The sequence below is a fragment of the Aspergillus foveolatus genome, assembly GCF_047715535.1.
Source record: "Aspergillus foveolatus strain CBS 279.81 unplaced genomic scaffold BDW70scaffold_4, whole genome shotgun sequence".
Taxonomy (NCBI): domain Eukaryota; kingdom Fungi; phylum Ascomycota; class Eurotiomycetes; order Eurotiales; family Aspergillaceae; genus Aspergillus; species Aspergillus foveolatus.
Genome location: NW_027396068.1, coordinates 672,311 through 684,387, shown reverse-complemented (window position 1 = coordinate 684,387; position 12,077 = coordinate 672,311). Strand labels below are relative to the sequence as shown.

The window sequence follows — 12,077 nt, the reverse complement described above, 5'->3', positions numbered from 1 at the left end:
TGGCATATCTCACTCCTGTGGCTTGATTCCCTGCGCCACCGCTTTACCAATGGATCGTCGTCGCGCTTTCTGCCGAAAAAAAAAATATTAATGTTTGATAGCTTGAATTAGGACGAATAGGTCGATTATATGGCGTTACAGCGCAAATCAAATCAAGCTGGATGATCAACAACTTTTACTTATAGCTTATCCTAATGCAGAGATACCCATCTTTTCTTCTTGACAAGTCAATCTTATATACAAAACCGCTGCAACAACAAAGCCAATTCTTTCCGGCGACGATTTTCCATCACATATCCTTACCAGGCAAACAAGGCAAATGACTTCCGAATCATCCGCTACAATCCGTCTACATATTACACCTCTAAACCCGGAGCTCATCCCCTCGGTGCTGCCTGCCTCGATTCGTTCCCTTGCCTCGGACATATCCTTCCACAATATCCCGACATTTCCTGAGAACAATTACGGCTACGTAACACTGCCGAAAATGGAGGCCGAGAAACTCAAGAAGAAGCTGAATGGCTCCATTCTTAAGGGCCGCAAGTTCAAAGTTGAACCTGCTCGCCCGCAGAAGCGACAGGCGGAAGAAGGCGACGACCAGAATTTTACGTCGGCCGACAACCCATCCCCTACAATGAAATCCAAAAAGCGAAAGGCCGAAGAAAATGTTATAAGTGGTTACGAGCTGCCGTCGGACCGTAAGGTGAAGCGAGGGTGGACAGAGTCCTCAACTGATAAAACCGAACGGCGAAAAAAGGAAAAGAGATCCAAACACAAGCAGGAGAAGAAAGCCAAGACGCAGCTCAAGTCAAAATATACTGAAAAACCAGAATGTTTATTTCGGACGAAAGTGCCGCCAAACAAGTCTGCGCTGGCGGAAGAGAAATCGAAAAAGCAATCAAAGAAGAAGACGTCGCCGGAGTCTGTCGTGCATGAGTTCGCCCAAACAGTAACCCATCCTACGTTCTTACGTTCAGAAGATGGTGGTAATGCGCTCACATGTACGTTCGAAGAGGGTAAAGGCTGGGTTGACGAATCTGGGAATTTGAAGGAGCCCGCTAGCGAGCGGGTCAGAAAACATCAGTATAGACCGGGACAAATTGCTGGCCACAAGGAAAAGCCAAAGAAAATAAAGGTCGAATCAGCTGCTGAAACTGACTCCGCGAAGACGTCCAGCAGTCACAACACAGAGGTCAAGGAAGCAGAACCCACAGAATCGGAAGATTGGACCTCGTCCAGTGGCTCCTCATCAGAATCAGACATTACGGACTCGGAAAGCGATGATACTGCCTCTTCCAGTTCATCTGAATCCGGAGAATCCGGAGATGCTGAGCTATTTTCGTCGAGAAATGAGCAGCAGCAAGCTGCGACTCATGTCAGCTCTGAGGAAGAGCCTGAGGGGGGTGCAAAAACCGGGGCATTGCCTGGAGGGAAATCCACCGAAGCAGCTTCGCAGCAGGGATCAACAGAAGTTCACCCTTTAGAAGCTCTCTTTAAGAAAACTGCCGACCAGCAGAAACTAGATACGGAGCCTCCAGTTCAGTTTAGCTTCTTCGGGCAAGGAGATGCAGATTCAGACGCAGGTTTCGAGGAAGAGCTGTCATCAAATATAGCACCCCTTACTCCATTTACCAAAAGGGATCTGCTGGACCGTGGACTACGGAGTGCGGCTCCTACACCTGACACATCTCAAGTTCCTAAAATCATCAACTGGAACACCCCTACGAATTCCAGTAGCGCCGTCGGAGAAGATTATTCATTCGCGGATAGTCCAATGCCCAAGTCAGGTACCGCTGCGACAGAAGAATCAGACTTTTCCAAATGGTTCTGGGAAAACCGAGGGGATAACAATCGTGCTTGGAAGAAGAGGAGACGAGATGCGGCTAAGGAACAGAGACAGAGAGAAAACCGCAGGAAAGGAATGAAGGGAAAATCATAGTTCAGTCCGCTTCGCTAGGGACGTGTTCCGATATATTATACCTCAATTTTTCAAGTAACAATTTTCGTGATTTGCCGTCTCTACGAACGAGCAAGTGTGTTAACTTGTCAAGTAGATACTCAGCAATTATTTGATTTGATTTGATTTGATTTGATTTGATTTGATTTTATTATTTAACGTCACTCGGCGGATCACGGGGCCCACGTGATCTGCGGCTTCCCAGGGGGCATCTGGACGTGCTGCCTACACAGAACTCCCTAAAACTAGCTAGATACAGGTTTGAAGCAGCAACTATGGACAATATATTGGAAATGAGCGGAAGAAGCATCCGGCGCTACCTTGGCCAGGTCTTCGAGGGCAGATGCCTGTTTTGACTACCTATAGATTGGGGGGAGGGGGGTTATTGCTACTCAGCAACTATTGTATATGTTGCAACGCTGAGTACTAGTGATTTGTCACGTGACTTGACTGATAAGCCGCCAGAATCCTTTATAAACTAGAGCTAAGTAGTAGGCTTGATCTGCGGCAGCATCATTGCCAGCTCGTTGTATGCTCGATAGAGGTCGATATTGATCGCCGGTTAACCAAAACCCTTCGTTAATGGCACTATGACACGACAAAACTTCATATGGCACTTCCTGCTTTTGTTTATCGCCCTACTTTCTTTCGCATCTTCCGCATTAGCTTCATGTGAGATCCCTACAGGCGGCCACCCTCGTACTCAAGACTAAGGATCATTGACTGACGATTTTACTTGCTCCAGCACCGGCATCATTCTGCAAGTGCACGTGTTTTTCTAATAGCACGATAATCCCTCTCGACCCCGACAAGGGAGAATCGTCCTTACATGGCACACTCGGTCTCTTCAGTCGCAATGACTACATTGATAATCAGGACGAGAAGAGGGCCGGTAACTACCGCTCGCTAAGCTGTAACGATTGCAATCGAAAGTTCTGTTTGGGCTATGATCTGCCCACCTGCAAGGGTGCGAAGGAGGACGATGTTCTTACCACTTGTTTCCGTATGTTGCAGCGGGGACTATCCGTCCCCTCTCTCTTCTACGATGATGAGCAGCTAATATTGATCTGGATTGCAGAGCGGGACTCTAGGAAAGATGAGGCGATAGTATTCATTTTCATCATTGCCACCGGTGGCCTTCTATTATGGGCAGTTTTTAGACCGTGGGTGCAAAAATGGATGGAGGTATGAACATTTTAAGCGAAACAAGATATCTAGAGGTGTGTTTTACTGATGTGTTTCCAGGCTGCACGGGAACGGCGGACATATATCCCGGTTTCTGACAGTCCTCGACTTTGACCCTGTTTCGCTACACCAAACGCTCTATATGTATATAGTCGCAGGCGATAAATATATATGGCAATCGGTGCGGAGATACCCTGGTTATTTGAGATTCCATTCTTAAGAGTACATACTTGCTGGGTTGCCCAACTGCTAGCCTGCGAGCGAAAATTCCTCGAATCAGCTTAAGGGAACATCGAAAGCTATCCCCTGGGTTAAAGAGAGGATAGTTACGGGAAGTCGCTTTGAGCAGTAGTCATCTGCAGCATCTACAGGCCATGCCTGCTCGAGTAGCACAACCGGCCTCTTCGTCCCGCAAGAGCTATAACGCTATCAGATCCTCGTGCATCGAAAACCACCTAATTTCTCATTGGAATGATATTTAGCCGAGCTATTATAGGCCAGATGCAGCATACAAGATATGAGTCCAATGCTGTTATCACTAGCTGGGCGCTGCCCGCATGCATTCGATATACCTTATCACTTGTGTGCCAAGACCAGACGCATTCCAGCCAGTGGCAAGCCTTCAGTGACTGCCGCTCCCGACTGTTCCATGGATATTCCGGCGGGAAATAAAAGGATTGAATCGCACTACCAGTCAAACAGGATTCAAACCCTGGAGAGCTGCGGTCGATTCGTTGAAGGTTGAAGGTGGCCACCAAATCTTTCTCCGCTTTTCCACCGCCGTCGTTATATAAGATCTGCCCCGTCGTTCAAGTCCGCTCTTCATTCCACTCTCATAGAAACCACTCGCTTCGTTCTACTTTTCACCGCATTACACAGGCAACCCGTTAATTCATGTCGCATGCCATTCAATCACAACTTCGCATTTGACCATTTCTGACAAGAGGCCCTATCGTCCAGTGTCGAAATATCCTACTGTGCATCCAACACGTGTGAATTAATTGAAGATAAAGAGGGTTCGAACAAGCCATAAAGAAAAATAAATCAAGAAATATCCTAAAGATAGAAGAGGTGGAATCTTGACACTGGCACTGTGGAGGGCTTGTTGTAAGAGACTTGGAAGATTCCACCGAAGATGTCATTAACCCGCCAGGAAAGAAATACTACTTCGGCCGATGAATCAAAGTTCCCAACTACGCAGCTATTCTTTCTAGGTATATCTACCTTTCTCGCTTACGTGAGGGCAGATCACTGATTTTTTCGTTTCCGAACAGCAATATGCCGAGTCGCAGAGCCCATAGCGGTCACCTCGCCGCTGATTTTCGCGTTTGCGATGGTCAAGGATTTTCATATGGGTGAGGGCAGTGATGCATCATTCTATGCTGGAATCCTTGTCGCCACATTTTCCCTAGTCGAAGCCTTTACTGGGATGTTTTGGGGCGCCCTTTCTGATCGGGTAGGGAGGAAGCCAGTCATCATCTCCGGGTTGGCTGGCACCATCGTTTCGCTTCTTATTGTCGGGTTTGCTCCGAATTACTGGGTGGCCCTTTTTGGTCGGGGGCTAGGAGGACTGCTCAATGGCAACATAGGAGTCATTCAGACCATGGTGGGCGAGATAGTCAAACGACCCGAGCATGAGCGTAGGTGAACTCCGTTTGAACCCACACCATGGGTGTTTCTAACAGGGATTAACAGCTCGAGCTTACGCTGTGATGCCATTCGTGTGGTCTATTGGTACTATCATAGGTCCCGGTAAGTCTTTTGAACTACAGTTGTGTGAAGGAGAAGATGGTTGCTAATTTCTCTTTATCGCAGCTGTTGGCGGACTACTTGCGAAGCCTGCCGATAATTATCCGTCAGTCTTTTCGCGCGATGGTATTTTTGGTAGATTTCCATACCTCTTACCTAATGTCGTATGTTCCATTCTGCTGCTTGGGAGCATTTTGTTCGCATGGGCTTTTCTGCAAGAGACACATCCCGACATGCAGCCATCGAGTGGCTCAGGAGAGCTCGATCATTCGTCGGCAGAGCATCCTCTTCTCGCAACCGCTGGAGCAACAGCCAATCCTGGAGTTGATCTTCGAGCGGAATCATACGGAACGTTCAATCAAGTCCATGTGCAAGACGATGAATATTGGAGGGTACAAGAGAATGGATCCAAGACTGAGCCAGATTCGCAAAAGCCAACCGCCTTTACTCGACCAGTCATCCTCCTCATCATTGCTCTAGCCATTTTCACCTATCACTCGATGACGTATGACCATCTGCTACCCATCTTCCTTCAAGACCAGCGCGGCAATCCACACTTGAATGGTTCTACGTTCAGCTTCCCGGGCGGACTTGGCCTGTCAACTGGGACTGTCGGGCTAATTGTCTCGTCTGACGGCATAATTGCGCTTATCATCCAGAGCCTCATCTTCCCGGCTCTGGCGCACTGGCTTGGTGTTTGGAAACTGTTTATAGTTGTCACGGTTCTTCATCCGGTGGCCTACTTCATGGTTCCGTTTCTCGTCTTTCTGCCGCAACGGCAATTGTTGTTTGGGATTTATACCTGCCTGGTCACGCGAAACATCCTTTCGATCATTGACTTCCCTGTTCTTTTGATACTCATAAAGCAAGCGAGCCCTTCAGATACATGTTTAGGAAAGATCAATGGCCTTGCTGCCTCTGCTGGCGCCGCCGCGCGGACAGTCGCGCCTCCTATTGCTGGGTATCTGTATAGCGTGGGAGCCGAGATTAAGTTCACTGCACTTGCATGGTGGGGAAGTGCTTTTGTGGCGGTCATTGGGGCCTTGCAACTCGTACTGATGGCTCAGAAGAAGCACTCGTTGATCACGATAGAGCCAGCCGCACACTGTCATTTTGCGCCTGATCGCCCTCATGGCCGCAAGGAATCTATCCACATTATTGTGACTGACACTGATGAAGTCGTGAATGGTGCCTAAACTGGAATTGCGTGATTTATATACTCAAAGACTCCGTGGTGATTTTTTTTTGCCGCTTGGCGTTTTCCGATATAGACTTAAAATATGAGCAGCGGCCTTCTAGCCTCATATAAAATACGCCGGCTTTCGCTCTCTTAACAAAATATTTCGAGTGCATTCAAAATGTATACCGCATTTACGTTGTCCCTTAAGCGAAGGTGTGGACCCGCCTAACTTACTCCGGCTAGTGTTTGTTTACTTGGCTGGACTGGTGGACGGGCCAACCACCTGCAACAAACTCACTGAAGACTTCATAACAAACCATCCGCAATCTTGGTTTCTTGCGACAACAAACACAGCCCCTGCTACACTGAGGAGGTGCTGGTCGCGCTGCTACACGGCGCCTTGTGGAAGCTGGTTCTGCCTCATTGAATTGTTCTTCTTTCAATACTCTTCTTTATCACCATTTCTACCAACAAATTGACCGACCATGTCAAATCCTCTTTCTCCTTTGACGAACTCCCGGCAGAATTCGCGAGGCCCTTCGTCGAGCAATGAAGATACTATGGCTAAGATCCCAAGCGCTCAAGGCCAATTAGCTATTTACCCCGAGATGGAGAACCCACTTTTCGGTCCGAAGCAACTGCTCGATGACGAACCTAGGAGTATCCGCCAAAGCTTTGGCTACCACGATGATGATTACAAGACACGGGGCGATGAAGTTGGTGGAGAGGATGCTCTATCTTCCAACGATCTACAGAGCTCGCCTTTTCGGCCCGATGGACGGGATGATACAGTCGACATGCAGATGCTACAAAAATACCAAACGTCCCATGATATGAGTGGGCTCTCTACGACTCCGAGAAAGCGGTCCTACGATCAGGCACCTGATGTTCATGATATCGAACGTGACGAGATCGAGAGGCGCAAGAGATCAGTGGGCCGAAAAGACATTCCAGACATCAACATCTATGTCGACGAGGATTCCAGAACAAGTTACGACCAGAGCGCACATGATGTCACAAAGCAAGACATGGAGAATAGCGATATGAAAGAAAAGCAACATGAAGGCATGAGCACAGTGCTCGGTGAAGCACCCGAAGATATCTCTTTCAGGGACCGGGACGACTTGGATGATGACGCAAACCGCGTTATGGTTGACGATGACACCCATGATCTTATGGACGATACCTGTCTCAGTACGTTCTCGGCGGTTCCAAATGTAGATATGACAGCCTTCGCAAACTTGCCGGGAGGATCTCCGTTCAAGACTCCTCGACCTCTTCCTGAGTTTCCTGCTGAGAACAAGGGTACCAAGCGCGGGAGTATGGAACCAGCTACTCCGATTACAGCCGAAAGGTCTTTCAGCAAGAATATTCTTTTAGATATGAGCTCTCCTGCTGGCTTGCCCGCTCCTGGAAAGAGACAGCGAGATGACCCAACCCCAAGTGAAACACCCAACTTGCTTGATCTCACAGATAGCATCGATCTTTTTCCTCGCCGCCAGCGGTACATTATGCAGCAACAAGGAAGATACTCGCCATCGCGTCGGTCGCCTCTGAGGAACCCAAGGTCACCCGCAAAGACGAGTCTACTGGACTTCGATATCCCTGCGGCTCCCACGCCTCGATCTATACCCACTGTCACTCCTCGGGAATTGGAGTCTCTCAAGTCAGGCTTTCTCTCGGAAATTTCTTCTTTGAAGGCTACACTTAGTGGAAAGGAAGCTGAAGTTTCTAGCCTCAAGAAAGCCGTTTCAGACGCAGAACGTAGGGTCGGGGAGGCGTTGGAAGAGGTTCGCATTGAAGCTGCTCGTAAAGAGACCCTAGAAATCGAGCAGGCGGAGTGGCAGCGGAGAGGCCGGGAAATGGAAGACGTGCTGCGATCCGTTAAGGCCGATATACTCGAAGGTGAGCAGGAGCGGGAGCGCTTGCAGAAAAAAAATGAAGAGGCGGAGAGAGGCAAGGAGCAGCTTCAACGCCGTATAGTCGAGCTCGAAACTCAACTCAGTGCAGCCCAAAAGTCAGCGGTATGTGAGCACACGACATCTGAAACTGCGGCGCCAGCGAAGACGGCCGAAGAGACTGCAAAAGAGATCCAAGATGCAGTTGAGAAGGTTGCTCGTGACCTTCACTCGCTCTATAAAGAAAAGCATGAGACGAAGGTTGCGGCTCTCAAGAAAAGCTACGAGGCACGCTGGGAGAAACGATTGCGAGAAGCCGAGAAGAATCTCAAAGCTGCAAACGACGAATGCGAGCAGCTCAAAGCTGAGCGAGATGCGGCGCTGCAGGAGTCCGCACGCCCTGATGCTAGCATGATTTCTCGTGAGAACGAACAACATGAAGCAGCGAAGCATGTCCTCGAGGCGCAAATTGCGGGTCTTCAGCAAGAGATATCCATTCTCAAGAGCGACAACGAACAGCTGCGTGCCGAGCTCAAGGCAGAACGAGCGGAGAAGGGCGATCTCGTTGCTCTTGTAGAGGAGTGGTTGTCAATGCAGAATCAACAGCCCGCCCCATCGCCACAATTCGAAAATCACGAGGTGACGCCGGAGCCTGTTCCCAACGAACAGCTCGCCCCAACTGAAGATGCCGAACGCGAAGTCACTCGCAGCAGCTCCAGTGGACTCCGCGGGCCGAGTTCAAGTTCTGTTTCTACCTCGAGTCATGGTGAAAAGAAGATTCCAAGGTTCGGCGCACCGGCGGGTCGGCATGTGCGAGGAAATAGCGGCGGCAAGTCCGGCATCGCTGTCTTTACGCCTGGTCGAAGCGGCATAATGGGCTCGATTGAGCGGATGGGCCGTGGTGGTGCTGCCTAGATAAGTCGGAAGTTGTGATGATTTTGGTTTTACTCCCGTACTTTCACGATGTTATGTCCTGCTTTACGTTTCTGTGTTTTCTGTCAGTGTATATCGGATCGAGCCTCGGTACATAGGACGGTTTGTTTTGCTTGCCAGTCGAGATATCCCCCGAACGCTTTTCCTTGATCCCACTCGCATCCCTTATTTTCAATATTTCTACTAGTCTGAATTGAACTGCATGGTATGGTGTATTAGACCAGTTCAGATTTGGCCTTTCAGCGGTGCGCACTGATTTTCTGCTTCACTAAGCCATATTAGTCGCCGCGTTGGCGCGTATATATAAGCAACGCTTAGTACTCCGTAGAATATATTTGTATACTCTGGTATACTTCCAACATTGTTAATTAGTATGCACTGGAATCACTGAGCGTACCCCCCGAGGATTTCCTAATAAGTACTCGATTGACACGAACTTAGCTTGCGATGCGTCGGTGGTCGCTCGTCCAAGCGGGCATCATAACGGTTTAGGTAATTTAGACGACACTTGATATGACCCCTTGAACCAATACAACCCAGCCCCCAAACCCCCCGCAAACCAAGCTATAGTCACGCTCTAGATGCTTTGTGATGGTGGATTACCTACCTCCTTGGTGTGGGGTTGGCAGTTGGCAAGCTGGGATGCCGCATGACAGTGGAAATGCCCCGCAATCTGGAACTACCCCGCGTTGAACGGAGTCGCCGTCTCCGACAATAGACGGCGGGATAACAACTTTACATGCCAGAGCAGGGGGGGTTCCCGAATCAGAAATCAGAGGAGATGGAGCTTGAGCTGTGGAAGGAGAAAACAGAAAAGCGCTGAATTTGAGCACGAGACCATATCTGCGTGGCTTAATTGGCTCATGGTTCCTCTCGACCGAGAATCGTGTTTGCCCAGTTCAATATTGCTATAATCGAAGAGCAGGAGCAGCAACTGATACGAGGGTGGCGTTTGGGGGAACCAGTGGACTCAGATAGTATTGTAATCAGCGCGCAGGGCTGGATGAAACCATTGATGGGAAGTTGGGAGGGGTAAACACGGGATGTTTAGAATGGGTTGTCACACTGACAGTCTCTTTGATATGGTTGCGCCTGCGGGATTCACTAGTAATTCCTTTGCTTGTATTTTCTGCAAATCAACAAGGGGATCGGGCCGTAGACCGGAGGACCAGTGCGTCGGAGTCGGGAGATGTCCGATGGAGTTGGACTGATGCCGATGATTCGTGTTTGTCGCTCGCCGCTGGTGAGTGTACAGTCCTCCGTCAACGTCGATGCCTATTGATAAAGGTGTCTGTCGTCATTGAGGGGCGGAGATCGTCTGGGGACTGGGGAGATGGAGTTCAAGGCAAGCCAAGGACAAGCTTAAGCTCAGGCACCATCATTCTCAATCTACGGGTCTCCAGCTCGCGTGTCCAACTCCATGGTATCTGGGTTTAATCTCTTTCTGGATTCTGGAGAAAACGCCAAGAGACCATTATGGAGAAATTCGGAAACAAGGAATTTTACGGGGGATTTCACGGGGATTTCACGGGGTGCTTGGGGAAGCCAGGAAAATTCGATGCTTAAGTGGACAAGTATTCTGCCCGTCCCACATTTGCCACCGCCAAAGCTGTTTTGATTGGTGCGAGGACTTCCCGTTGCTTCCTGAGTCAGAAATCCAGCTTGCTGCCAGGTGGCTGCGGTCAACTGCGGTAAGTTGCGGGCCTGATGAACTTTGGTCTTGGGCTCGTGATGCATCGAGTTTTCAGGAGGATTCCTATTGCTCTCAGTGATTCGCAGTATTTATCGGTAGTATACTCCAAGGAATTCAATAGACTGGCGAGAAAAGTCTAAGAAATGTAATTTTAAGGAACAAGTTCCCGCTCGCCCTATTTCTGATATTCTTGACATTCTTGCTGCCCAAAACCTACAGAAAAGAAATCGAGACGTGACTGTGGACCGTCTAATTGTACAGGCGGGCGAAGTACCATGTTAACAAGCAGGGCATTTTGGGGTATGATATCAGACAGACAACGATTATGAGGATCCCTTCCGCTGCATATAGCCCCATATAGCCGACTTCCATTAAATAATTAAAGCTGCCGATCCTGGTAAGATCGGACTAGATTCCTCCGACCATCGGCGCTCGGCATTCCTCCTCACGTGGTTTGGATCTCCCGCGGTTTGAAGTCAAACGGCGCACGAGACAGGTACGATCTTCATAATCGAATACTGAGTCCTGCCAGCCATCTCCTGCCATTGCTGGACCGAATCATGGACAATGGCAATTACTCTGTGTTGGAAACTCCTTCAATCATGGTCTAGAATCTGCTACCGTACTGCCGTTGATATCCTGCAAAGCCCGGAAGCCTAGTGCGACATTTTCTGGTCGTCTGAGCTCCATCTGAAACCTTGTGAGGTTTGGAGACCAGCATCACTAAAGTCCAGTCAGTTTTAGTGCAGATGGCGTGGGTCGCTGACTTCGGGAATGGGATCCTCAGGCGGTCGGCTCTAGTCTGGATCAGGCAGTTGGCGGGGTGCCGTTTGCGCGTTATTCTCGTTTCTAGGCCTCCAAGCGAGATTTACCAGCCCTGCGAAAGATTTCTGCTCGGTGTCACAAATCACAAGATTGTAACACATTCGCAAGTACATCTACCGAAGGGTAGGACATATGATCTCTGGATTCGGACTCCTTGTCGGTCACTCTGAGATGACAGTCACTGGATTCCAGGATGCTGGATTCTGGCCCGTCAGAGACGGCTTGCCGGTCTCAGAACCGGCTCTCATCAAACAATGTCCCTTGCAAAGCTTACCGCCGTTTATCGCCCAAAAAAATAATGCTAGTATGACCAGGGTTTTGCGGGCTTGCACAGACCTTGGATCCCTATTTGGCAATTATTCTATTAATGTTGGATAATCGCAATTCTACGTGAAAGAAGATAATACCGCAAGTTGCTCGGCGAAGCTCTCCTGCTGGGCAGGATTCCGGACCGCTGGCGGAACTCACTGCTGGCAGCTGTGCGGACCTCGGCTCATGGTGAGCAAGGACCCTGACCTGTCCACGACCTTGATCAACGTCTCTGTATATCGGTATGCCTATTCCCCGTTCACTGGACATAAAGCACATGCTTTGGATCATTTTTCCACTCCAAGACCTAGACGATTCTGAATGAGTAATAAAAGGCCTCGGAGTCAA

At 49.3% G+C, this 12,077-nt stretch overlaps 5 protein-coding genes across 5 annotated transcripts; all 5 read left to right on the top strand.

The window, feature by feature from the left end:
- Positions 1 to 140: 140 nt before the first annotated feature.
- Positions 141 to 1,939, top strand: BDW70DRAFT_169534 (uncharacterized protein; the record flags this gene model as incomplete). Its single annotated transcript, XM_073742707.1, has 1 exon — positions 141 to 1,939. The coding sequence occupies exon 1, from the start codon at positions 320 to 322 to the stop codon at positions 1,937 to 1,939; it is 1,620 nt and encodes a 539-aa protein (XP_073600038.1). The 5' UTR covers positions 141 to 319.
- Positions 1,940 to 2,467: 528 nt separating this feature from the next.
- On the top strand, positions 2,468 to 3,458 carry BDW70DRAFT_83854 (uncharacterized protein). Its single transcript, XM_073744996.1, has 4 exons — positions 2,468 to 2,629; positions 2,703 to 2,960; positions 3,036 to 3,142; positions 3,203 to 3,458. Exons 1-4 carry the CDS (start codon positions 2,548 to 2,550, stop codon positions 3,254 to 3,256), a joined length of 501 nt encoding a protein of 166 aa, XP_073600037.1. The 5' UTR covers positions 2,468 to 2,547; the 3' UTR covers positions 3,257 to 3,458.
- An 819-nt stretch (positions 3,459 to 4,277) lies between these two features.
- On the top strand, positions 4,278 to 6,087 carry BDW70DRAFT_156377 (major facilitator superfamily domain-containing protein; the record flags this gene model as incomplete). The annotated part of the gene is made up of 4 exons (XM_073740176.1): positions 4,278 to 4,356; positions 4,417 to 4,782; positions 4,838 to 4,894; positions 4,958 to 6,087. 4 exons carry the CDS (start codon positions 4,278 to 4,280, stop codon positions 6,085 to 6,087), a joined length of 1,632 nt encoding a protein of 543 aa, XP_073600036.1.
- A 162-nt stretch (positions 6,088 to 6,249) lies between these two features.
- On the top strand, positions 6,250 to 8,884 carry BDW70DRAFT_147475 (uncharacterized protein; the record flags this gene model as incomplete). The annotated part of the gene is made up of 2 exons (XM_073738724.1): positions 6,250 to 6,284; positions 6,730 to 8,884. The coding sequence occupies 2 exons, from the start codon at positions 6,250 to 6,252 to the stop codon at positions 8,882 to 8,884; spliced, it is 2,190 nt and encodes a 729-aa protein (XP_073600035.1).
- A 571-nt stretch (positions 8,885 to 9,455) lies between these two features.
- On the top strand, positions 9,456 to 10,248 carry BDW70DRAFT_128695 (uncharacterized protein). The gene has a single exon (XM_073735472.1). The coding sequence runs from the start codon at positions 9,946 to 9,948 to the stop codon at positions 10,111 to 10,113; it is 168 nt and encodes a 55-aa protein (XP_073600034.1). The 5' UTR covers positions 9,456 to 9,945; the 3' UTR covers positions 10,114 to 10,248.
- The last annotated feature ends 1,829 nt before the right edge of the window (positions 10,249 to 12,077 follow it).

What these genes read in the sequence shown, in the direction of transcription:
- BDW70DRAFT_83854 (XM_073744996.1), top strand. Translation starts at nt 2,548, where the DNA reads ATGACACGACAAAACTTCATATGGCACTTCCTGCTTTTGTTTATCGCC. An exon ending in TGTTCTTACCACTTGTTTCC is followed by an intron (nt 2,961 to 3,035) that starts GTATGTTGCAGC and finishes TCTGGATTGCAG; the next exon opens with AGCGGGACTCTAGGAAAGAT. An exon ending in GGGTGCAAAAATGGATGGAG is followed by an intron (nt 3,143 to 3,202) that starts GTATGAACATTT and finishes ATGTGTTTCCAG; the next exon opens with GCTGCACGGGAACGGCGGAC.
- BDW70DRAFT_128695 (XM_073735472.1), top strand. Translation starts at nt 9,946, where the DNA reads ATGTTTAGAATGGGTTGTCACACTGACAGTCTCTTTGATATGGTTGCG.